The sequence below is a fragment of the Zootoca vivipara genome, chromosome 14 (assembly GCF_965207765.1).
Source record: "Zootoca vivipara chromosome 14, rZooViv2.hap1.1, whole genome shotgun sequence".
Classification (NCBI taxonomy): Eukaryota; Metazoa; Chordata; class Lepidosauria; order Squamata; family Lacertidae; genus Zootoca; species Zootoca vivipara.
Genome location: NC_142597.1, coordinates 32730646 through 32756519, shown reverse-complemented (window position 1 = coordinate 32756519; position 25874 = coordinate 32730646). Strand labels below are relative to the sequence as shown.

At 48.5% G+C, this 25874-nt stretch overlaps 1 protein-coding gene across 1 annotated transcript in view; it reads right to left on the bottom strand.

Annotated features, from left to right (window-relative positions):
* Positions 1 to 5558: 5558 nt before the first annotated feature.
* The window catches only part of SRRM3 (serine/arginine repetitive matrix 3), a 57170-nt gene continuing 36854 nt past the window's right edge, over positions 5559 to 25874 (bottom strand). The window contains exons 11-14 of the mRNA XM_088658214.1: positions 13374 to 13723; positions 12928 to 13143; positions 11434 to 11571; positions 5559 to 8098 (exon numbers count right to left, since the gene is read on the bottom strand). Of these exons, the coding sequence (XP_088514340.1) occupies positions 7909 to 8098; positions 11434 to 11571; positions 12928 to 13143; positions 13374 to 13723 (894 nt within the window). The 3' untranslated portion in view covers positions 5559 to 7908. The remainder of the gene's footprint in view (positions 8099 to 11433; positions 11572 to 12927; positions 13144 to 13373; positions 13724 to 25874) is intronic.

Genomic DNA, 25874 nt, shown 5'->3' with positions numbered 1-25874 from the left:
GCAAGGGGCGGGGCCAAGGGAGGGGAGGGACCACAAAGTGGAAACATGGGCGGGGCTACGGAGAACGATGATGATGGTGATGATGATGTAAGAATAAAAGTGAAAATAATAAAAATAACTTCTCCTCGCAGCGCCTGGCTCTCCTTCTAGATCCCAGCCCGGCCTCCTCCTCCCTGCCCGGCACCTTCCTCCTCGGGAGGAAGCCCTCCTGGGGGCGGCGAGCGGCCTTCTTCCGCGGCCTGGAAGTGAGCACTGAGGCGGTAGAGGCAGATGCGGCTGGCAGGCCGCTCTCCCTTCTCCCTCCGCCGGGGTGTCAGGCTTGGGGCCTCCTCTTCTGGGATGCGGCAGTGGCCCCGGGCATGAGTGACATGGTGGAGCGGATGCTGAGCGCCTTGCCCAGCTTGTTGGGGCAGCACGAGCTGGGGGCTGGGCTGGGCGGCGGTGGGGGACCCGGCCAGAGCTCGGCCACCTCTCGGGAAGCTGGAGGGCGCGGCGCAGCGGACGGGAACACCGAACTCGCGCTCCGCCGGGCTGTGCTCCGCCTCTGCCTCTGCTCACCAGCCCCGCCGGCAGCACCGCTCTTGCCCATGGCTGCACCGGCCCTGCTTCTAGGGGGGGCAGCTGCCCCCCGCCCCGCCCTGGGTACGCCCATGACCCTGGTTCAAAAACCAAGGCGCGGCTTCCGATTGCCTGCGGGAGCTTCCTGCACTCAAGCGGAAGCCGCGTTGGACGTTCGGCTTCCGAGAAACGTTCGCAAACCAGAACACTGATTTCCGGGTTTGTGGCATTGGGGAGCCAATTATTTAGACAGCTAAACAGATTGGGAACCAAGGTACCACTGTAGTGGGATGGCTGTGAGGCAGAGTCGTGGCGGCTGGTGAAGAGAAGGTGACCGAGAGAAAGATCTTTCTTGCTGTCTCAGCGACGATGAGTCAGAGAGGGAAGGCAACTGCTTGAAGATTACGAAGAGCCCCCCCCCCTGCCACCCATCCCGAAGTCGTAGTCATCCTTGGCCGCAGGCCAGAATAACCCCTGGAGGTTCTGAGTGTCTCCAGAACATTTTTTGGCTTTGACTCCTAACACCCAAAAAAAGACTCAGAGAGAAAGCAGAGAAGCATTTCCTAAGCAGGGCTCATTTCCCTCTCTCTCTCTCAGCCAAGCTGGCCAGAGGAAGGTCCACTTTGGCAGAGCAAGGCAAAGTGTGTGACTTCACTTGAGTGACCATGGGGGGGGGGCGGGCGGGGATACTATAGGCTTGTATTGTTTCATTAGATTTTTAACAACGTGTTTCTCATTTTGTATTTCCCTTGTTGTATAGAGCTTTGGAGAGAGCCAGGGTAGAGTTGTGAGTGCTGGCCTAGGATCTGGGAGAGACCAGCGTTCAAATCCTCCCCTCCCCGCCGCCCCCCCCCCCAGTTTGTCTTGAAGCTGGCTGGGTGACGACGGGCCACTAATTCACTCTCAGCCCAACCTAGCTCACAGGGTTGTCATGAGGATAAAATGGGACGGAGAAGAAAGGTTTCGGAATGAGTAAATAAATAAGTGTGGTTGTGGTGGTTAGAAAGTCAACAGCAAGGCCTGAGAGGTCACGGGTTCAGATCCCCACTCATCCTTCTCAGCCTAACCTACCTCACAGGGCTGTTGTGTGGATTTAATGAGAAGCTGGAAAACTTATCTTTACCACCTTGAGCTCCTGGGATAAAAAATGGGGAATGTGAGGCAATCAATCAAAGAAACAAAAACAACAAATGCTTGATGTTTACTTGTGTTTTTATACTATGTCAAATGGGCAGGATAATAAAATGATAATAATAATAATAATAATAATAATAATAATAATAATTTAATAATTTCCTTTTCTCTGCTCAAAGGCCTCCCCAGTCGTATTCTAGTTGCATTCATTCTAGTTGAGGTCTACATTTTTTAAAAAAATCTCTTGTATTACCGGTATATTGCATTTTAAATGTCTGCCTGTTTGATTCTTTGCAACATACTGTATCTTAAGTGTGTGTTTTAATGCTCCTGCCTTATTCCCTGCATGCCCTGTTTTAGCAGGTCTGTGACCGTACAATACATAACAATTGTGGTGAAATATTAAGGGGAGGAGGAGGACGTAGGTGGTCCTGCAATAGAAAGGACGGCAAGGTCAAAAGCAAGACGAAGTGGCCCTGGCTGTGCGTTCCTTCCACCAGTGCTGGTTGCAGCATCATTCCCAGGCTCAATGCAGAGCCAAAGGACGGGCTGAGCAGACAGCCGGGCAATAAATATCTCTCTTGTCTCAATTACTGGAGATTGACGGGCCCCATCTGCTGCACTGCTTGCCCAGATCCCCCAGCTGCAAGGATAATGGAGCATGATGAGAAGGGCTGATTGCGGAGGGGAAGAGGGAGGGCGAAGCATCCAGAAGACTCCCTCCAGATTCCCATTCCTCCTTCCTCCTGGCCGGGCGTCCGACAGGCCAGTAAAAGCTACCATCCAGCTCCTCCTGCTGGCCAGATGCTTGTGCTACAATGGGGAAAGGGGAAACAGCAAATGGAGCCCCCAACCTTCCCCCTAATAACGTAAAAATACAATGTTATGGGGTGTGTGTGTGTGTGTGTGTGTGTGTGCGCGCGCGCAGTCTGGATGATGCCCGGTGCCTGTTCCAAGCCTGTGATCCTGTGATAAGGAACCCATTCCTTTGTTAAGGGAATGGCTTTGGCTGGTTAAGTACCACAATTTACACATCCAATGAAGTTGCTTGGTCTGTAGAACAAATGGATGGGCCTTTCACCTCACGCCCCTCACCTAGCTGCTACATAGGATAAAAACCGAGAGCCAGTGTGAGGACGTGGTTGTCAGACTACAACCTGGGATGGGAGAGAGCTGGACGACTTTGGGCTGCCTCTCAGCATAACCTACGCTGCAGAGTTGTGGGGACTGCATGAGGAGGGAGAGACCTAGTACTATTTTCATAGAAACAGAGGGGCCAGAACTAACCCTGAACACCTCCCTTATTCTCTTATAAAGGCAAGGGTGCCCACCTGTGAGGTGCTGGAACTGAGTTCTGGTGGGTTCCAGTTGAAAACAGAACCAAAGAAAAAAGAAAAAAAAACCCTGGAGAGACCCATGTACTCTGCCTTTATCTCCTTGGAGAAAAATATGGGATATAAATACAATCAATCAATCAATCAATCAATCAATCAATATACAGGGATAAGAAAAGAGGATTGGACAGATTTCCTGAAACTCAGGCTCTCAGTGGCTGTGAGCCACGATGGCTGTGTTGTCCCTCTACTGTCGGGAGGCCTCTGAAAACCCGTTGCTGGGAATCGCAGGTGGGGAGAGTTGCTATTGCATTCAGATCCTGCAAGGGGTGGGTGCAGGGTTTCCAGTTGGCCAACTGGGTGAGAACAGGATGCTGGACTAGGTAGGCCTTTGGCCTGATCCAGGCTCTTCTTGTGTTCATTACAAATATTAGCTTACATTGGGTTAAAGGTAAAGGTATAGGGACCCCCTGACCATTAGGTCCAGTCGTGACCGACTCTGGGGTTGCGCGCTCATCTCGCATTATTGGCCGAGGGAGCCGGCGTACAGCTTCCAGGTCATGTGGCCAGCATGACAAAGCCGCTTCTGGCAAACCAGAGCAGCACATGGAAACGCCGTTTACCTTCCCGCTGTAGCGGTTCCTATTTATCTACTTGCATTTTGATGTGCTTTCGAACTGCTAGGTTGGCAGGAGCTGGGACCGAGCAACGGGAGCTCACCCCGTCACAGGGATTCGAACCGCCGACCTTGTGATCAGCAAGCCCTAGGCTCTGTGGTTTAACCCACAGCGCCACCTGGGTCCCTTACATTGTGTTAGGGAAGGTTATATAGACACAGCTCCACCTCATACTTTTACCACCAAGGGAGACCTGAAATGTGGTTGCACATAGAAGTGTCTGCATCATCTGAAATGAATTGGGTCGAATGAATTGATAAAAGAGTAAGTCCATGACATGCCTGGACCAGGGAAGTAGGATTCGCCTAGGTAAGAGGATGAACCCTTTTCCAGTCTTGTATTCCAACATGCTTTTGTGATTTTTATTACCACGTCCTTAGGTTGGTTTTGAATTGCTTTGAGGCTTTTGCAGTGCAGCATGGGAATGTAATAACCCAAACCGATTCCTAATCTGGCGCAGCTCTCTAGGGATGGGCAAATCTGAGAAAAGGGCAACATCTGGAAAGATGTACAATTGCAAAAAAAACGTTGACACAGCTTCAACTCCAGACCCACGTCTTTTCACCTCTGGCCTCTCTCCCACTGATATGTGGCCCTTGACAGATAACCTTGATGCACTTAAAAAATAAATAAATCTTGCCCACCCTCCAGCTGCACTGACTGACAATGACGCTTCCGGTTTTCAGGCAAGGGATATTCCCAGCCTGCGCTCCCTGGAGATGCCATTGGGGATTGAACCCATGACCTTTTGCATGCAAAGTCAGATGCTCACCTACTCAGCTGCCCCCCCCCCCGCACCATCACCAAAAATAGGCTCTACTTCAGGAAGATTCCATTACAATATATATATTGTATATTTTATTATCATTGAACCAGCTCACTGAATCTACAGCTCAACTTCACAATTCAGAGAAAGAAGAAAGAGAGAAAGAGAGATTTTTTTTGTTTCCTCTAGAGAATGGTTTGTTCTGGTTTGCTAACGGCTGCAGAGACTATGAAAGGATGCTAGGAAGACTGGACATTTTTTTCCCTGATAATGCCGTCTTTCTACACTCGTTGCTGCTGGGAATTGGAAGGGAATCTCAGCATTGCAGCCCTTTGGGGGCCTTCCTTTGGAGACTGATGCACCACTAAACCGCAGCTTTGCTGGCACTGAGTCATAGATCTGTATAACTGGAAGGGACCACGAGGGTCATCTGGTCCAACCCCCTGCAATGCAGGAATCTTTTGCCCAATGTGGGGCTCGAACCCACGACCCTGAGAATAAGTCTCTTGCTCTACTGACTGAGCTACCCCAGCTGCCCATCATCTTTGGAGAACCCCATGGAACCAGTGTTTGCTGTTGCCCAGGCAGCACCTGGCGGCGACTGTGTTTTAGGTGTGAACTAATAGGAGGAAGATACTTTGGCTCTGCCTGCTGCCAGTGTGAGCTTTCAGCAACTGGTAGGGATGTAAAAACAACAACATCTGGATATAGGTTAGGGATTTGTTCTGCAACACCAGGATCCAACAGTATAATCTCTGGGCTGGCCAAATATTAGAAACCTAGCCTTCCCTCCTTCCTCGATCAATGTAGTAGGACCTATTGCCTAGATCTAGCCTAGAGTTCACTCTGGGACCTCTTACTCCAAAGACCTCCAAGAGTTCTTGATTGCCACGTCCAATTGCCAGCTGCCTGGGACTGTGGAGCTGAAGGGAGGCATACCGCGGTCTCTGCCACTGGGATGTGGGAGCGAAGGGCCACTGGGAGGCTGCACCTCCCAGGAAGAACCTCACGATCTTGGCCCCATCTCTCAGCTAGTAAGGAGCAGCTTGCTTTCCTCTTCCCTCCCCATCCCTTTTTCCTTTTGTGTTGTGTCCATTCGGCTGCAAGACCAGAGGCAGGGACTCTCTCAGCTTTTAATATATGACGGTGCTTAGAAAACATCAGGTGCTTTGTAAGTGTTAAATAAAGATCATAATAGCTGGATCCACAATCACAACTCAGCAACAGGCAGATGTCAATTTGCTTCAAAAGCCTCCCAAATCCAAATATGCCAAGTCAGTCTTGGACTGTGAATCTCCATAGCTTAAACGCGTCACTGGAAGAACTGGGTGGCCCCAATGTCAGATGTCCCCTAAAAAGAATTGTCCTTCGTCCCTCTCTTTCCCTCCCTCTCTGTCCCACCTGCAACACGGCCACACACTGCTTCTTCTGAATCCAGAGTTTCACATGTGGCCAACAAACCACAGAATTCAGGTCTGGAGGCTCAATACAAAGAATCGGGAGGGTGTCTACAGCATCTGAATTTGAATGGTGAGCCTTAAATAATATGTGGGTGGCACCTCTGCGGAACCAGGAGGTTTTCTTCCAAAGGTGTTGCGGCTTCTCTGTTTTGTTCTTGCTACGCTAATTGGAGAATGATGTCCAATGGGTGATGTTCCTCCTTACCCAGTGCATTTTCTGCCCTTCTAGCACAGGCCATGTCAGGATGCTAGTCCTTTGTGAGTTTTACATCTTTGTATCTGACATCTGACAGAAGGAGATTTGGACACTCAGACTGATTTCATGCCCTTGCCAAGGGGAATCTTATTCACAACCACCTGGTTTGCTCCTCTCTCTCTTTCTCTCTCCCTTGGTTTGAGGCAAAGGTCTGATCTGGTGGTGTCCCTGAACTTGCTCTATTTATTTTCCCCCCCACCTCATATATGCAAGGGAAACTGATCCGGTTGTGCTATCTGGTTATACAGAAAGGGTGTTAAGTTACGTGACACTCGCCTGGCTGACCTTTGATCTCTTGCGGAAAGCAAAATACCCCTTTGTGCTAAGATACGCCAGAGGTGTCATCCTGCAAAGCTGGGGGCTGGAAGAACCTCGTTTTCTCTGCAAGCTTCTATACACATAGATGTACGTTTATATGAAAGTGCTGCCTTAAACCAAGTCAGGCTGATAGTCCACCCAACTTATCGAATGCTTGTCTATCAAGCCCAGAATCATCAAAGTTGATCAACAGACGCTCTCCAGGGTCTCGAGCAGAGATGGGGCTTTGCTATCACCTGTCGCGGAACCAGATGGACATGTTGCCAGGCAGCGGTTGATTCTGGGGCCTTTCCTAGGTGGCTGCATCCACCAGGAAGCGCTCTCTCTCTGTGTCTTCATTGGTGACAAATGCTGTTTGTACCTGCAAACTTCTAAACATCAATCCTGTGCTCCGGGTCCTAGTGTTGAGTTCAGGTCCTTTCCTGGGACACAGATCAGTTCTGCTCTGAAGTAGTCAATCCAGTAGTCATCTTTGCAACTTTTTGGAAGTGATCAGCTCCTTCCTTCCTTCCTTCCTTCCTTCCTTCCTTCCTTCCTTCCTTCCTTCCTTCCTTCCTTCCTTCCTTCCTTCCTTCCCCATCCATTTCCTGGGTTTTACACACCCCTCCAAACTCCCTAGTAAGCTTTCTTTTGGAATTTGGAAATTAACAGAGTTGTGCTCCCATGCCACCCACCCTTCTCCTTTCTGCCTCCTAATATAAATTAAACATTAACCTCTCCAGGCTGCTGGAGTCGAAATAAATAAACACTACAAATAAATTAGGGGGGTGGGGTGGACAACAACAACAACCCTCAAACTCCCCTCGAGGAAGAATCTTCTGTGAGCTGTTTGTTCGAGGCTGGGTGCGATCAAATAGCGAGGACTCCTATGTTCTAGAGTCCAAAGTTCAGTGGTGGGTTTTGGTGTTTGTTCATATGCTCTGTGCATGATCCTGAACCCTGGAGGCATTATTCCCCTGGAGACCCTCCCTACCCTTTTGTCAGTAGAAACTAGCTTTTTTATAAAACAAAAAACAAAAGCAAAACGGAGTCCACCAACAGGCCTCTTGTCCATGTGAGCAGCCAGACAACTGGGACCCTTGCCCACAAAGCCTTGATCCTTTTGCAACCCCAAACTTCCAACGAGTGTCAGGCCTCCTCCGCCACGATGCTGCATTCTAACAGGTGACTCAGCGGTTTTCTCCCCCACCTACAAGATTTCCCAACTCCCCTGTTAATGGCTGGGCCAGCTCCCAGCTCCTCGCTGGCTGGGCGCACCCAGCATCTCCAGAGTCACGAGGAAGGAAGAAGGAGCGGAGGCAGGCGCTGGTTGAGGAATTAAAACTGGGCATGCCTTGGAGGGGTGGGCGCGTGGGGAGGGCAGCTGGGCAGGGCCAGCTCACTCCAGCAACCGGGCAGCTGGCCCTCAAAACCCAGCGCTCTCAGAACTGCTTCGGCTGTTGTAGCTTGGGCTGCGGCTCTGGGTGCGAGTCCGGCTGCGGCTGCTGCTGTAGCTGTCATAGCTGCGGCTGCGGCTGCGGCTGTAGGAGTAGCTCGACAGGGAGCTGGAAGAGGATGGGCTGGGCCGGTAGTAGGGGATTGGGCGCTTGCGGGCACTGGAAGCGAAAGAGAAGGACATTTTTAGCGCCTGGCAGCAGCAGAGTGATCTGAACTGGATTTGATTAGGAAGAGGGCATGGGCTTTGGCACTGAGGGCTAAGAAACACTTATTTTCTTTTTTCTTTTAAATTCAGAGCAGAGTGAAAACCAAGTTTGCAAGGAAGGACGAAGACAGATTCAAAGAACATTGAACACTGCTGGGATAGCTCAGTTGGTAGAGTGTGAGGCTCTTAATCTCAGGGCCGTGGGTTCGAGCCCCGCCTTGGGTGAAAGATTCCTGCATTGCTGGGGGTTGAACTAGATGAATCTCGGGGTACCTTCCAATGCTACAATTATATGATTCTAGGAGGATGGAAGGGGTCCCCAAGGGTCATCTGGTCCAACCCAACCTAAATTCTACTCTCTAAAGACAGAAGGGCTGTATGCTCAATATCATGAGTGGCGCTCCAGATGTGGCTGGACTCCAGCTGCCATCAGCCCCAGCCAGCACAGCCAATGGTCAAGGATCATAGGCTTTGTAGTCCAGCAACATCTGGACATGCCTTAACCAATCAGGGATCCCATACTAAATGCACTTTCAGAGGAGAGGTTGGGAAGCCTGTGGCCCTCCAGTTGTTTGCTGGAACATAATTCCCATCAGTCCCAGCCAGCAGAGGATGATGGAAGTTGGAGCCCAACAACATCCGGAGGGTCAGAGCCACTGTCAATTTCTTTGTACAAGGCATCTCCTACAAATAAGTAGTGCATTATACTGGTTAACTTAAGAATCTTGCTTTCCTCCTCTTCTGTCTCTGTCCTGCTTTCCTTTTGTGCTGTGTCTTTCTGATTATAGGCCTACAGGCAGTGACTTGTTTTCATTGGTTGTATGTAGTATGTTCAAGGAACCTTTTTGACTGGAGACCTGGGTCCAAATGTACTAAACAAAAACACCCCATAGCTAATCTGTTGCAGCTGAAATCTCAGCTTTCGGGGTTGCTTTTTTATTGTTATTTAAATGAGCCCTGAGGAACACAGTCACTCCCAAACAAAATTCTTCCCAGCAGCCTCGCCTTCTTGCACGAGTTTGAGATTTTCAGTTCAAAACAGAAAATTCACAAATTTTCCAGTTCAATATTGGTTTTCGCTCCACATGGACAGAAGGGAATGCCATCAATTTGGAACCTCGCAAACATGACCCAAGTTCATGGCTACAAGCTTGGGCCAGATGGATGGAGTATAAATAATAAACTTCTTGTTGTTGCTGTTGTTCTGCCTCACCCCAAGCACCTCCCTCCAAACCTAGAGCCCTCAGTGCCAAAGCTGTTGCCTCTCCAGTCGTTAGTCATGGATTAGCCAGCTAAAACAACCGAGTGTGAAAGGGTTAACAGCGCTTGCGTGTTTTTGCTCCAGACGCTGGAGAATTAAAGCTGCAGGAAAACAGAGATTAGGTGTTAGTTGGAGGGCAAACTTTGCCCTGGAGGCAGCCCACCCACCCCCCAGCCAACCTTTTTAGACATTACTGGTATGTTTCTTGCCGTTTAAGCAACCTAGCTGTGATGGTGGGCCCGTTCATGCTTCCTCTTCCCTCCCCGTCCCTTCTTCCTCTTGTGCCGTGCCTTTTCGGCTGTACACCTGTGGGCAGCGGCGGCCTCGATTCAAGCGTTTGTGAGCTGCTCTGAGAGCCCTCTTCTATGGGGCCGAGGATCAGGATTTGGGGAGCTGCAGTATGTCAAGGAGACCCCCCCCCCATTCCCCTCCCAGAGCTACAATCCTTAGAGTTCCCTGCGAAGAGGAAATGACTTACGAAACCCATCTGGGAATTGCAGTTCTGTGAGGGGAATCGGAGTCTCCTTGTCAATTCTCCGCACCTTTAGCAAACTACAGCTCCCAGAATGTTTTTGAGGGAAGCCATGGCTATCTAAAGCGGTACTGCGGTGTTTTAAATGGATGAGGTGAAGCTGGCCTGAAGCTGTTGTGGAGAAGGGAAGAGTTGTGTGTGTTTAGGGAGGTGCATGATAAAGATTTTGGAGGGAATGGGGAGGAATTGGCTTCCTCGGCCATCTCTGAGGCACCTGTCCCCCTTTCAAGAGTCACCGGCCTTACCGTTGACCCACCAAACACACCCACCCAGCCTCCAATTTATTATCTTCCTTGTTAGCGAGACTGACAAGAGAGGGAGAGAGACAGACACGACAAGAGAGAGACGCAGTTTAGTTCCACAAGGCCTCACAGAGTGGCGGATTCAAGGAGATGCACAGCGGGGTCCTGATGGGAGGCAAGGTTACCATGGTAACCCGGCCCTGCAGCTAGAGCCTTTTGCTTGATGTTTCTCCAGGAGGAACCTTGAGACGGGATGGGAAAAGGGAGAAATTTGCATCATTAACGGAGGAGGAGGAGGAGGAATAGGCAGGCGGAGGAAGCGGACTGAGGAGCCCAAACACGGAGCAGCTTGCATATATGGCTTCCTGGCATTCTTCATCGGGGTGAGGAGACATGACCATCAGCCCCTCTAGCAGTGGACTGAGGCGGCTGAGGGCCAATCATTCCGGAAGCGAAACGAGGCCACTCGAAAAACAAGGTGGCGGCTTCCACATATAATGAAGATGTTCTAGGACAGGCATCCCCAACCTTTGGCCTGCCAGATGTTTTGGACTACAATTCCCATCATCTCTGACCACTGATCCTGTTAGCTAGGGATCATGGGAGTTGTAGGCCAAAACATCTGGAGGGCCGCAGGTTGGGGATGCCTGTTCTAGGACATGGCTGGGCAGAGTATTGTGTGTGTGTGTGTGTGTGTGTGTGTGTGTGTGTGTGTGTGAGAGAGAGAGAGAGAGAGAGAGAGAGAGAGAGAGAGAGAGAGAGAGAGAACACATACCACACTAAATAAACTAAAAACAACTAAAATTAACAAGGCAGCAGTGGAACTTCTGTAAAATAAAACAACAGTTAAATTCAATTAAAACTGAAATCAACAGAACCCAGAGGTTTAGTTTACATCCTTCCAAATAACGATAATAATATTTTTTAATAAAATCCTGTTCAAAACAGAAACAGAACAATGCCTAAACCTTAAACAGTAAATCCACAACTTATGCACATTTAACTTGTGTGCATTCAGTTTTACAAGCATGTAAAAGGATGCAGAAAGGAGCTGAGGTTCTGGGGAAAATGATTCTGGCAAGCCCACCCACGCTTGAACCCAATGGGTTGTGATTATACCAGCAATCATGCTGCAACATTCTGTCCTAGCTGCAGCTTTTGGATCGAGTGCCAGGGCAGCTCCACAAAGAGCGCATTGCGGCAATCCAATATCGAACGCACCAATGTGTGAACTACTGCGGCCAAGTTTTTACCTGGTGATTCTTCTGGGCTCCATGAAGCTTGGGGAGTCGCGCCTTCTCTTTCGGATGGGGGAGTAGCTCCGGGAGCGACGCCGGGCCCGCGTGGGTTCTGTGTCACTGTGGCGGGCCCGCGGCTCATTGTCCTTCTCTCTGGATGGAAAAAACAACAACAACAACCTCATTTCCATACACATTGTGAGAGTCTCTGAAGCGCAACTGGGAATCTGGGTCTTGCGAACTACAGTTGGCTGTTAAGGCATCAGAAGACAATGACGGCTTGCGACACCAGCCCCTGGGATTGAAAGGCTGCAAACCCCCATCCTGCAAACACTGAGGAAAATAGGAATCTGCCTTCTATGGAATCAAACCATTAGTCTATCTAGCTCAGGGGTCAGCAAACTTTTTCAGCGGGGGCCGGTCCACTGTCCCTCAGACCTTGTGGGGGGCCGGACTATATTTTGAAAAAAAAATGAATGAATTCCTATGCCCCACAAATAACCCAGAGATGCATTTTAAATAAAAGGACACATTCTACTCATGTAAAAACACCAGGCAGGCCCCACAAATAACCCAGAGATGCATTTTAAATAAAAGGACGCATTCTACTCATGTAAAAACATGCTGATTCCTGGACCGTCCGCGGGCTGGATTTAGAAGGCGATTGGGCCGCATCCGGCTCCCAGGCCTTAGTTTGGGAACCCCTGATCTAGCTCAACCTAGTATAGTTCTCCAGGATCGTGGGACAAAGGGGTGGGATCAAGACACTTTGTGCTGATTGGAGCCAATCAGGGTGAAAGGAGGTGAGTCAGTCCCTGGAGATGGGCTCCTAGGGTCACTCTGTGTCAGGGAATGGCTGGGTAACGAAGAGCAGTGGGAGGCACAAGCCCAAGAACCCCCCAGGGATGACACAGAGAAAGAAGACTTAGACCCAGGGCAGTGGCAGTGTGTCAAGGAGCTGTCAGGCAAGCACAGGTCATCCACAGGGCAGGAAGAATGTGAGGCACGAAATGCAATTAGCTTTCATTCGCAGAAAGTAACGTTACCATGGCTTGACTCATTCAGCTTGGGACGGTGCTGAAACTGACCACGGGCCCCGCCCTTCCCCTCTAGCCTGTCACTCCGGATCCCTCCCAAGCAGACGAAGGCTGGAGTGTGGGCTCCTTCTCTGGGCCTGTCTGGCCCATTGCTCAGCAAGGTGCAGGACTCTCCTTGATCGGGGTGTCAGAGGGAGATGAGAGCCTGCAGTACTGGGGCAATCTCTGACTCCTCTCTATCCAAGTGTGCGCTCACACTGCAACTCTCAGCCTCCAGCCCTGTCCTGGAAGGACCTCTTTCTTTTGACCCCCCCTCTTGATCGCTCAAACCCCCCTGCTTCCAGCACCTCCCACCTTGTCCGTTACCCAGGGTCCTTTCCAGTGTCCCACCACCATGACCCGAGGTCTAGGTCGTTGCCTTCTGTGCTGCCGCTGCCCCCAGTGTAAGAACTGGGGATTACAAGCACCTTACCTGCTGCTTGTTATTTTTTTCTGGGATCCAGATCGGGTCCTGCTGCGTGCAGATCTCTTCTCCCGGGACCGAGACCGAGATTTCGATGGGGACCGGCTGGAGCTCCAGGTGCTGCTCCGAGACAGGCTCTTCCTTCGCTCCGACTTGTGCCTGGAGTGTTTGGCCGGGGCTGGAGAGCAACTCTCCAACCTGCCACGGTGGTGCCTCTCCTTTGCTCTGAAACATAGCAGTGGGTGGAGATTAGCAGGGCCAATCAGAGCGCGGGGGGGAGCAGCAGAGGGGGGGGTAGCATTTGGTGTGGGCATCAGGTTCAGACAAGGGTTAATTCGGGGGGAATTTGTTAAGTTCAGCAGGTTGCTTTTCTGCGCATTGGACCAAACTTTGGCCCTGTTGGAGGGTATGGTACATGGGTCACTCGCAAGTATGCACCCCATTCTGGTTCTTACGTTTTTGGGTGCACCCCGTGGTTCTTTTCTGTCCCGGCCACGGCGTGGTAAGGGTGCGAGCAGGTGGACCCCTCTGAGTCACTGCTGTAGCCTGTGTGGCTGACAGATCGCGGGGACTCCTTGGCGGCCGAGAGCTTGGCCCTGCCACGCCCTTTGTGCTTGTGGGTCGACGTGGACCTCACGTGGCGCCTGTGGAAGCGCTTATCTCCACCCGAGCATCTCCCCGGAGGTGAGGCAGACCGGCGTGAGGCCTTGACGCCATATTTGCTACACCGGCCTTCCTTGGAGTGGGGCGACGGGGCTTCGGACTTGACGTGGGCCCTCGTGGACGGAGATGTGGAATCCAGCCTCTAGCAGAATGAAAGACACGGAGGGAGGGGGAGAGAGAGACAGAGAGAGGGAGGGTAGGGGCGAAAAGAGAAAAAGAAGGGAAGGAGAGGGTTTTTTTTTAAAAAAAACAAAACAAAGAGAGACCCCCTCACCAGCAGGAAAAAGCTGCAATTTCACAACAGCGATGCACAATGATTTGAATAAAGGCAGGCTACACAGATACTACTCTGCACCTCTCTCCCCTGTTCAACCTCTTGACCTTAAACGATGCAGCTCATGCAAAATCTCTGGCATGCAAAAACAGGAAATAAACCAAAATGAAAAAATGAAACAGGGAAGGGGAGGCGGAGAGTTTCAAACGGGGCGGGAGGGAGAGGGTCACCTTGGAAAAATGAAAAGTATATAATATGTGTGTGTGTGCGTGTGTGTGTGTGTGTGTGTGTTTTCTTTTAAAGGAAAAGAAAGAAGACCCCCAAATTATATTTTGTTTTAAAAAAAACAAAGAGAAAGAGAGAAAGAAAGAAAAGGGAGGGTGCTCATATCGGTGGAAGAGGGGGTACATCATGGGATGGTGGGGGGAAAGGTTAAGAAGCCAGGGATCGGGTGGGGTGGGGTTCGGATAGAAATGGATTTCTTTGTGGGGAGCTTGATCAAGGCATGTAGAAGAGAAGAGAGAGCTATGTGTAGGTGATGGGGATTGGAACAGGGGCTGGGTTGGGGGGTGGAGAAAATAAAATCTTAAACCAAAAGAAAACTCCACAAATGTCATCAGTACTGAAAAAAAAAGGATATTAAAAAAAGTTTCTGAACTCTTCCTGGGTTTTGAAAATTTGTGCAGAGTCTCCACCAGCGCTCTATTCTCTTTCCTTTTTTATTTTATGTTATTTATTTATTTTTGTTAAATTTCCACTTTTTTTTTTAAGTCCGTCCTGGTTAACGTCCACTTACCAAGAAAGTGGTATTTCCTCCTTTAGTAGGTAAGGTATGAAGAGAAGGGAAAAGTTGGGCAATATAAGTGAATCATTAGATTGACAAAAAATGCAAGAGAGATTGAGAGAGAGAGCGGAAGAGAGAAAGAAAGAAAGAACGAGAGAGAGAGAGAGAGATAGAAAGGAGAGGAATAAAAAAAACCAATCCACCCTGGTCTCCTAAGCTCTTGCAACACACAGCCATGAGGTGGACCCTGTGTGCAGTCCCCTCTTTTGTTTTTAGGACAAACGGAATGCCATTGGGATTTTCCTAAAATTAGTCTCTGTGGAAATGACAATGTGGGTTTTCTTTTAAGACGGACATCCTCCCAAGGCTGCAGGAGCCCAATGACGTACATAGGTTTGCCAGCCCATTGGCCTTTAGCTTGCCCCTCCTGGGACTAGTGTTTCCCCACCATCTTTGCCCAGGCGCCAACCACAGCCCTTAACTCTCTGATGGTGGCCTGTTTCTGCCCATTACCCCATCCTTATCTTGAGTATGCTGTCCTGAATCTGCTTCCAACTGATCAGATTCTTCTAGGTCAGTGTTGAGGCCCTCCCGATGGTGTTAGACTACAACACCCATTGTCCATGGCTGCTGTTGGGCATGGGAGTCCAACAGGTTCCCTCCCCACCCCTCCTCATTCGGTTCTGTCTGCTCCATCTCTCTCAGACCCACACAAAGGCCCAGTTTTACGGAAATGAAATTTAGTAAAGTGGGAAGATTGTAGGGGGAAACGAGCCATGTCCTTCCTGTGGACTTTCCCCAAAAGTCCATGATGGGAATTGTTCCCATATTTGGTGATATGCAGGAAGTTGCCCTATCTCCAGCCAGGCCAGGCTGTGATGAGTCCTTGTACTTCAATATTGTCGTTGGCTGTTCTCCAAGCTCTCCGGGGAAGAAGCATCTTTCTCCTCACCTGTGACTTAATGCTGTTGCTCACTGGAGATGCTGCCAGGGACTGAACTCGCACCCTCCTCCTGCAGGCCCTGGACTACTGAGCTATGCCTTTCCTGCAAGGGGCACACAGTTGTGTAGGACAGCCCCATAAGTGAATCATTCAACATGGAATTGTCATTGTACAGAAGGAGGCTGAAACAATTCTGTTGGAACACTGATGGGTTGGTAGATTTGGGGCAGACCATGTGACAGACATAGACCAGCTTTATAACCCTTGCGACTTCTCTCCATGTCCCCAGAATCCAGCCAAATATAACCCACCAGATGTTCAAATTTGGACTGCAGGCTGTTTCCCTCAAACCATGCCCACCTGCCCCACACCTATGCCATGTCATGTGTGGGGCAGGTGGAGATACAGCTGAGAGTGAAAACCAGGAAAAGGGCGCTGTGAGAGCAAGTTCCCCACGGGAACCCAGCTCCTCCACTGTACTACAACTCCCAGGATTCCTTGAGAAGGACAAATGACTGCTCCAGTTCAAATCTCCCTTGAAGAGATGGCCACCTGCATTTGGGCAGCAGGCGGCTTGGAAAAGGCAACAGAGGGTGAATCTGCTCTGCAACCTCTGGGCTGAGTGAGAGCTGGTGACTTTAGCTGAGCCTTCTCCATCTTCTGGTACCCTCCCGATGTGGCTGATGGGAGGAAGAGACCAACAACATCTGGAGGGCCACTGATCCATTGCTTAGCTTCCCTCCACCTGCTACCCTCCAAATATTCTACTCGCATCATCCTTGACCATTGCCAGCTGAGGCTGATAGTAGCCCAGGACATCCGGAGAGCACCTGATTGTAGAAGGCTGCCTTAGACACAGAGAAAAGGAAGGAACCAAAGACACCCAAAATCAGTAGCTGGGCTGGCATCTTAAACGTCCCACATAGAAAAAAAACCGCCTATGGGGATCAAATGTAGTGCAAAAAATGACTCCCCACCCCACCCCCTCCAAAAAGGGTAATAGGTGTTTGAGTAAGACAGGCATCCTAGCCTATAAAAACATTTACTTCTCTTAGCTGGGTGGGCACATGGGGGGTGCATGTGCCTAATAATGGTCAATCCCTTTATACTCTGGCCTGATCTATTTGGCTGAAGAAGAAGAAACCCTTAAAACTCTGGGTCTGCTAGTTCTCATGAAACCCACCTGTTTTAGAAAAAGGAAGTGTGCTGAGAAGAAGTGGGGTCTGCAACAAAATGTCGCAGTGCTTGGTGTGCTCCTGTTCAGTGTTCAACTCATCCATCCAGCCCTGCCTTCTTTCAGAACACTCTATTCCATTCTATTCCCCTGCCCATCATTTTTTGGCATCTCTGGCACATGGCCATTCATTCTGTAACTACTGAGCATGCTCAGTCTTCATTGGATTGGGGTTTTTTTTGGGGGGGGGATTTGCTTCCTTTGGTTCTCCTGACCAATAAATATTGCTCTACTTTTGCAAAACCTTATCAACTACTCTAATTCCACCCCACCCCCACCCCCCAAAAGCCCACCCTGTTCTATGGCATTCAAGGTCAGTATTAAAATACAGTGAAAAGGGGGAATGGTTCCTTCCTACCCAGGGTTTGAGCTTGTTCCAGGCTTTCAGGGCTAGCACAGGAGAGGGCAAGCTCTTAGCAATCTCCCCTTTGCTGACATTTAAACCAACCCACTTTTTTCTAGTTCTCTACTCTCAGTTCATTCCGCTCTTGCTTTCAGTAAGAAAGAATGACTCAGAAGCATAGCTGCCAAGTTATCCCTTTTTAAAAGGGATTTTCCCTTATGCTGAATAGGCTTCCTCGTGAGAAAAGGGAAAACTTGGCAGCTATGCTCAGAAGGGAACTGGCAATAAGAATGTGAGAAAAGCCTGCTGGATCAGGCCAGTGGCCCGTCTAGCCCAGCATCCTGTTCTCACAGTGGCCAGCCAGATGCCCCAAAGGGAGACTTTTATTCAGGGTTCAAAGCATCCTCACTGTCAAATTCTGTGTGTGCAGTTTCATCTTCTTTCAGGGGCGGTGGTGTGAAATAGGGGCAGCCCTCTCTTTGTCCCCCTTTCCTATTTGGGCAAAATAAATACCACCAAACATCCTCCAACTTCTCGCAGATGAAAACAGCAGGGTCAGCCTTGGATTTTGTAAAACCTCACCCCTGGTTCTCACAAAGAGCATCACTTCCTGAGATTCTCTCCAACTGCCTGGTACACAACTTTAGACCTGTGTGCGAATGGTGCCTCTTGACATTCTGTATTTGCTGAATTTTTGAGTTGGAAGGGACTCTTGAGGGTCACCTAGTCCAAAACCCGGCAATGCAGGACTCTCAACTAGATCTTTCATGACAGATGGCCATCCAACCTCTGCTTAAAAACCTCCAATGAAGGAGAGTCCGCCACCTTCCAAGGGAGCTCCTTCCACTGTCAAACAGCTCTTACCATTAGAAAGTTCTCCCTGCTGTTTAGTCACAGAATCTCCTTTCCTGTCATTTGAAGTCATTGGTTCAAGTCCGACCCTCTGGAGCAGCTCTGCCTTCCATGTGACAGCCCTTCAGGTATTTGAAGATGGCTGCCATATCACCTCTCAAGTCTTCTCTTCTCCAAACCAAACACACCCAACTCCCTCAACCATTTCTCAAAATGCTTGGTTTCCAGACCCTTGATCATCTTGGCCACCCTCCTCTGCCCACCTTCCTTATCAATATTAGGGTGGCCATAGGTCTGGAACTTCCCAGACATAGCCAGAAATAGGCCGTTGGAAATTCTGGCTCAACAACTTTGGCCAAAAAAACGCTCAACAACTTTTCTGTCTGCATTTTCACCCTAATCAATATCCTTCTTCAACTGTGGTGTCCAGAAGTGAACACAGTCCTCCAGGTTGGGTCTGACAAAGGCAGAATAGTGTGGTATTATTACTTCCCTTGATCTGGATACTATGCTTCTGTTGACCCGGCCTAGAATAGCATTAGCTTTTTTTTATTTTTGCTGCTGCTGCATCACACTGTTGATTCTGCTTCTGGGCAGAGAAACTGAGGGGATGGTGGTGAATTTCTCCAGGGGGAAGAGAAATTATCCAGCTATTTCTTGCGTACGAGGGTCACCATTAGCAGGAACACAACTCCCCTCCCCTCAGAGCTTTTGTCGCTGCAAGTGAGGACAGCAGCAACTGCATGGATAGCCTAGCAATCATCTTGCATCCTCCACAATGCCCCAGAGACCTGGCATAGTTCTGGTGTGTGTGTGTGTGTGTGTGTGTGTGTGTGTGTGTGTGTGTTGTGTGTGTTTGTGAGAGAGAGAGGGAGAGAGAGAGAAATGGTGACTACCACTCACATGCACACAAAAATGGTGGGGAATATTTGGAGAAAATTCTGCAAGTGACCTTCTTTGTCTAAGCAGGTGTGGAAAATAACAATTTCTCAGGGAAAAAAAGTATTGTCAGCTCTGATCCCTGTCCTTTCTTTTTGAAAAGACGTAGTCATATTTAACCTCATGGTGGGTCTGGTTATACACATAGTTGCAATTCATTCATCAACATTTAAGACAGGAAGTCATAGCTGGGTAAAGGCATAAAGGTTCGAAATAGACCTCTCCAGCTGCTGTATACTCAGTGTTTCACTCCCAGGTGTACAATTACCTACATAGACCCTAGAATTAAGATGCCTCCCCTCCTTCATTGGCAGAATTAACTTCTACAGACCTGGAAAAGAGGTCTTGAGCTCTGACCAAGGGCAACTTTGATGCATGTGTGTAGGCAACTATTTTCTGAAGGCATCTCCCCCTACACAGACTGCAAGAAATGGCCAAACCACGGCACTGAATTACCTTAAATGGGAGACAGAAAACCAGAACTGTCCATGGTAAGTAGGGATAACTGGAATATATGGGGCCGGAGCACGGGAAGAAGGGTGGATCGGGGTTCCCTCAGGCACCTTGGGCAGGATATGGAAACATCCCCTGTTAAAGCTGAAATGGATATTCCCTGCCCATGTGTCCAGAAAATATTATCCCCTTGCAAGAAGTGGTTGCTGATTTTTCTGCAGCTTTCTTGAGGTGTACAGCGGGGAAGCGACATCTCTGAAATTTTCAGGAGGGAGTTGCTGCTTTCCCTAGAAAATACAGCTAGCAGGAAACAGTGGGGAGAGCCTCAGGCTACTTCCTGCCAGCGGCACTTTCCAGAATGCCTTGGGTATCCCATGGGGGCAGCCATGAAGTGTGGCAGTCGAGGAGCTATGGAGAGAGCTTTGTGCTGTTATGTGCGGTTTAGTGCTTAAAAATAAAAGGGTGGGGGGACTGTTGGCCAGCTTGTTAGCAAGGTAAACGGGGGGGGGGGGCTCCTGAAAATGTCAGAGAAATGCCTTCATTTTCACCCACACTACAAATGGTCAAGAATATTGTTTTGGTATTTTCTGCCGTCAACCCAGGAAAGTCCAGACCACTTGAATTCTGTATACACTGGAACAAAACCATTTCAGATCTTGAGATTTGCCTTCGAACAGCAAGAATCACACAGAGCAACACATTGAAGGCTTGTCTTTTGCCTTGTGGGGTGGCCACGAGGCCAATTGCAAGGGCGTTGGGTCAACCGCAAGGGATTTGAGGCTGCTAGTGGTCAGTGGCAGAGCCTCCGGGGCTCTGCCCAGAGATGCAATCAGTGGCCAGTCTTGCCCGTTCAAAGCATGCCCAGCTAAATCTGAAGAGAGTTAGTAATCCTTCTAGATACACATATACCTACCAGCGAGAGACCCTATGGAGGCTTCAGCATGAATAAGAAAACAAAAGGAAATCAGTATTTTGGTCTAAAATGTTAACATTCCCCACCTTCACCAAAGCACCTAGCAGAGTTACCACCATGGCCTTAGGGAGCAGCACCCATAGTTATAGCCCCTTTAAGTGGAGGTAATTGTTGGATTTTCGGGTGGGGAGAGATGTGAGGAAAAAGGGGTCAGATTCACACCAGGGAGAACGGAAGGACAACCAGAACTGGGGGTCTTCTGCACAAAAGGCAATGCACTTAAATCCTGGTGTTACCATTATCCCATCCCACCCCACCCCATGTTCCTTTTCTTGGGAAGAGTTGCCTGATGGATTTGGCTCACGTTGCAGGCCTAACTGGTCTCTCTCAGTCAAGCAGTGATGCCCAAATTGATCAAGGAGGTGATGGGCCCACCACCCACCTCTGAACTATGATGGGATTACCTGCACACCCACCCGGAGTCCATCACCTGAAACTCCCCAGGTTCTTTTACAAACAGGCTTGATTTCAAATCACTTCCACGCTTCCATTTGAGACCTTGCAGGCCAAGGGTTCCCAAAGTGGGTGGTAATGCCCCCAGGGGGCAGTGGGATTACTGGTAGGGGGAGGCGCTAAGAGGCAAGGGGGAAGCAGGGGGGGCACTGGAGGTATAAATGACTACCAGGCTTTGAAAAGCTGGCATCACTGAGTCAAGTTCATCAGATTTGCTGAATTAATTAAACTAGGTAGCTTTAACTGGATTTTTTGAATCAATGGTGTAATTAATTGTCGCAGTTGGTGAAGAGATTTGCCAGAATTGGAGGGCCCCCCCCCGTCAATGTCTGTCTTGAGCAACTCTGGGTTGGAAGATATAATCACAGCTTGGGGCCTGACCCAATTTATTTGGTTTACCAGGTCAATTACCTGAAGAGACATGGACAGGGGGCCATTCAGGTAAAGGATTTCATTTTATCCTAATAGACACAGCTGGATAATGCCTCTTAGTTTTCTCCTTTAAAGCTGGTTGTTGTCCGTAAAGATTTGATTTGGAATCAGTGGTGACATTTTTTTTTGCATGTTTTCTGACCTGGACAGAAGACTCCATATGGCACATTTTGTGGGAGATCTTAAATGAATGACTACAGTTCCAGAACTACAATTCCCAGGGTTCCATGCAAAGAGGGACTGGATGTGAAACCACTCTGGAACCTCTAGCTCTGTGAGGGGAATAGGCACCTCATAATAACTCTCGGTACCTTTAACACACTCCAGCTCCCAGAATTCTTTGGGGAAAGCCACAATTGTTCAAATTGGAATTGTAATGCTTTAGGGCACATAAAACTGCTCGCACATTTGCAAAGCTAAGCAGGGTCCAGCATGGCTTCAAATTGGATGAGGGAGCTATGTGTTGAGATCCCTGCATTGCAGGGGGTTGGACTAGATGACCCTCGGATCCCTTCCAACTCTATGGTTCTAGGTCTAAATGCATGAGGTGAATGTGGTCTGGAAGCAGCAGAGCTCCGTAAGAGCAGAATATTTTTTTCCAAAACCAGCATTGCTGATCATACTGTTGGGCAGTGACTTGCAGAATACACTCACACACCAGTTCATTCCATTTCCCTGCTGTTTTCCTAACTGTTAATTTACGCATTATGTCTGAGCTTCCACACATTTTATTCCACATGACATAAAAGCCACTTTCTGGAACATAGCCAGTTTGCAAATAACACAGTCCCAGTGACGGAAGGCCACTGGAATTAGGCAGTCACTCTCCAGGCGGCCCTTCTGGGGACAGAAGGAGCTTTCATTATTTCTTTCCACGTCTTTTGTGTTACACACTATCAGTTTCCTCACTTTGCAGAGGGAAGGTAAGGGGGCTGCCTGATCTTCTTCTCATAATTTCTCGTACGTTCTTCCTGCTCTTTGGCCCTACAGGAATCTCCACAGTAGCCACGAATCTCAAACTTTCAGTGCCTCCCCCCCAGATTATGTACAGTACAATCACATCTTATGCGGGCATTTAGATGCATGGATTCCACATATATGCAAAACCACATATACGCGAACCCTTGGAACTGCCCCTGAACGAGCATCCAGTGGCTTCCGGAGCTGGTGGACTTGCAAAAAGGTTAAAAGCTCTTTTTGCACTAGGTTTTCCCAGCACATAAAGAGCTTGTAAGCTCTCTGCCTTGCATGCATTTAACTTTCAACCAGAGGCCTCCAACTTCGTATGGTTGAAATCATACAAGTTAGACATGTGTAAGACGTGATCATACTGTACTGCAAACCAATACCACGCTCTGCCTTAAATTGTATATATTCAATGTCTTTTCACTTTCTGTCGAAATCCCCTTGGATGTTGTTGCCTATACAGTAGATAAAGGCTCAATGTTTATACAGTCGTACCTCGGAAGTCGAACGCCTTGCGAGACGAACGTTTTGGCTCCCGAATGCCGCAAACCTGGAAGTGATTGTCCCGGTTTGCAAACGTTCTTCGGAACCCGAATGTCCGTCGCAGCTTCTGCAGCTTCCGATTAGCTGTAGGAGCTTCCTGCAGCCAATCGGAAGCCACGCCTTGGTTCCCGAACGTATTAGAAGTCGAACGGACTTCCGGAATGGATTCCGTTCGACTTCCGAGGTATGACTGTACAGAGAGAGAGGAGTTTGCTGCCAAAATTCAGTGACCACTGTAACTGGCACGGTCTTTTTCACACCGTCTACGAAACTAATAACCACCCAAGTGATCAAGGCAGAGGAAGGATAATTCCAATTCAATGGAGAGTCTCCCTCCGCTTTAGTGATTTTACTATGGCAATAACAATTAAATGGCTTGCATAGTAAGCCGTCTTAATAATAATAATAATAATATCACAAAAAGGAAATCAAATCAGCTGGATACGACTGTACCATTTATGGAAACAAACACAAGATCGAAGAGCAGAAAAAACACACAGAAATGCATTCTAACAACAGAACGAGGATTATCATTTTTTTAAAAAGAAATTAAATAAATTTCCATGGGGGGGGGGGAGGAGAAGAGAAGCATGACTTTGTAGCTAATCGTAAGAAAATAAATAAAAATTGTACAAAGCCACCAAAAATAGACAAGCGTTAGGAGATCGATAGAGAGAGAGAGGAAGAGAGAGAGAGGAAGAGAGAGAGAGAAGATAGAAAAAAATCACATTTAATCAAACTACGGTGCTTTTCAACAGGCTGATCTGTAGAAGTGAACGTGCGGAGGGAGAGAAATACCTACCTTCGGAGTGGTGAGGAATGCAATAATAAAAAAAGAAATGGTAATCTCCACATTTGGAGGGCAGAATGGGGAAAAAGACAACGACTCTTTAGTAACGTGCTTCAGACCCCTTTTGCTAATCAACTTTTGCTTTGCTTTGACCGCACTTTGGATTTCAGGCCCCATTCACACCATAAATTTAAAGCACTATGGTACCAATTCAAAGACTTATGGTTTCCCCCCAAAGCATTCTGGGAGCTGCAGTTCGTTATGGGGCTGCTGAATAGGGCCCCTATTCCCCTCACAGAGTGTACTATGATACCATTTTAAACAGTCATGGCTCCCCGCCGCAAGGAATTCTGGGAGCCATAGTTTGTTAAGGGCTGTTTGGGAGCCCCTCCATTCCCCTCACAAAGCTACTGTTTCCAGAGAAGTTGAACAATCAATCCCTCTTCACAGGGAACTCTGGGAATCATAGCCCTGTGAGGGGAACAGGGGTCTCCTAAAAACATCCAGAACCTTCAACCAACACCTATAGTTCCCAGAATCCTTTGGGGGAAGCCACAACTATTTCAAGTGGTGTGATAGTAGTTTATGGTGCGAACATGGCCTTGGTCAATTCAGGCAGCCATCATTCTTCATCTTTTTTTAAATAAATATATATATGCATACGGATAACCAGTAGTTGTCTAAATAGCGGGAGCCATCGGAAAATAAAACAATTTTAAAAGTTTCTCTGTAACATTTAAATATTTTTGAAAGGTAAAAAAAAAGTCCCAAAGATCATGCAAGAAAGGAAGCGGATGAAGGCAGATAATGTCAAGTTGGGGGACAGGGACGGGAATCTGTTTGTATTGGGATAAGCTAGAAGGGGGTCCCGTTGAAAGAGGGAGAAATTGTAAAGTGTGTACATGAGAGGGCGAGGAGGAGGAGGAGGAAAGAGAAGCTGAGAAATAGAGAGAAATAGAGAGAGAGAGAGAGAGAGAAATAGATATAGAGTACCACCAAGGAAGCCCATCGGCATGAAAACATGGCATGAAAATTGAAACCATCTTTTTAAAAGGGAAGTCAACTTCACTTGAGTTTGATTCTACTCAGGGATAGCTCAAAATATTTTGAAGCAGAGAAGCAAATGCTGCCCACCCCCTGCCAGACCCTGTGACCATCACCTAAGGCCCTTCTCCAAGTACCTCCTACATGGGAGGTCCGGAGGGTGGCAACACGAAAACAGGCCTTTTTGGTGGTGGCTCCCCTGCTTGCACAATGCTGTCCCCAGGGAGGCTCTCCTGGTGCCATCGTTGGCCTCGTCAAATGGGTGGGATGTTTTAATCCTGCCTTTTAAAAATAGTATTGTCTTTTAGATACGCCTTCATTACGTGATAAGTCACTTTGCATGACTTTTGTAAAAACAAACAAACATCCCAACTAATAAAGTTAATTTATTGATATTATTATTATTATTAATAATATTATTAATTAATATTAATATTAATAATAAGTTAAGGTATATAGTATACTCAAGGCCAGCAGAGTATCCCATTAGCATCCCTCCTGATTCCCTGGCAGTAAAATAGTGAACAACTGGTAATTTGCTGCCTTTTCACGACGCCAAATCTGCTGCCTGAGGTGCCTGCCTCACTCTGCTCAATGGTAGGGCTGGCCTTGAAACTATTTTTTTCCCCTGCATCCCAGCCTGCAAAATTTATTTCCTATGGGCCCAGGGAATGGGATGTGTGAGGAGGCAGTTCTCAAGGAAAAAGTCCTACGCTCAACTTTTCGTAAGAAAACAAAACACACCACCTTCCTTTGAGCCCATGGCAAAAAAAAAAAAATACAATGGCTGCTACCCACGATGGCTGGTACCACCAAACTCAGAAGCCATAAGCCTCTGTGGGGGAAGACTTGGTTGCGAGCTTCCACAGAGAGGCGTCTGGTTGGCCACGGTGAGGACAGGATGCTCCCTTTGGCCTGATCCAGCTCTTCTTATGTCCACATGGTATTTAACCACAAATTACCCAAAGGTTCTGGTGCTCCCTGAATGCTCCTTCCTAGGTCCCTCTTATGTCATCACTGAAACTTTCTAGCTGAGTTTTTAGCATGTCTCCATATTGGTCCCTTCACCCACTCAGAGCCAAAACAGAAATGGGATTGGATTCCCCATATGACAGTTATTGGGGACCTCCGGGTTCAGCATCTCTTGGACTTGCAATTCCCGTGGAAGGACAACCCTGCTGTGCTGCCTGGGGCTGTTGGGAGTTGTAGTTCAAAACATCTGGAGGGTGCCCGGTTGGTGGAGGCTGCTCTAGGTGATATAGGAATACGT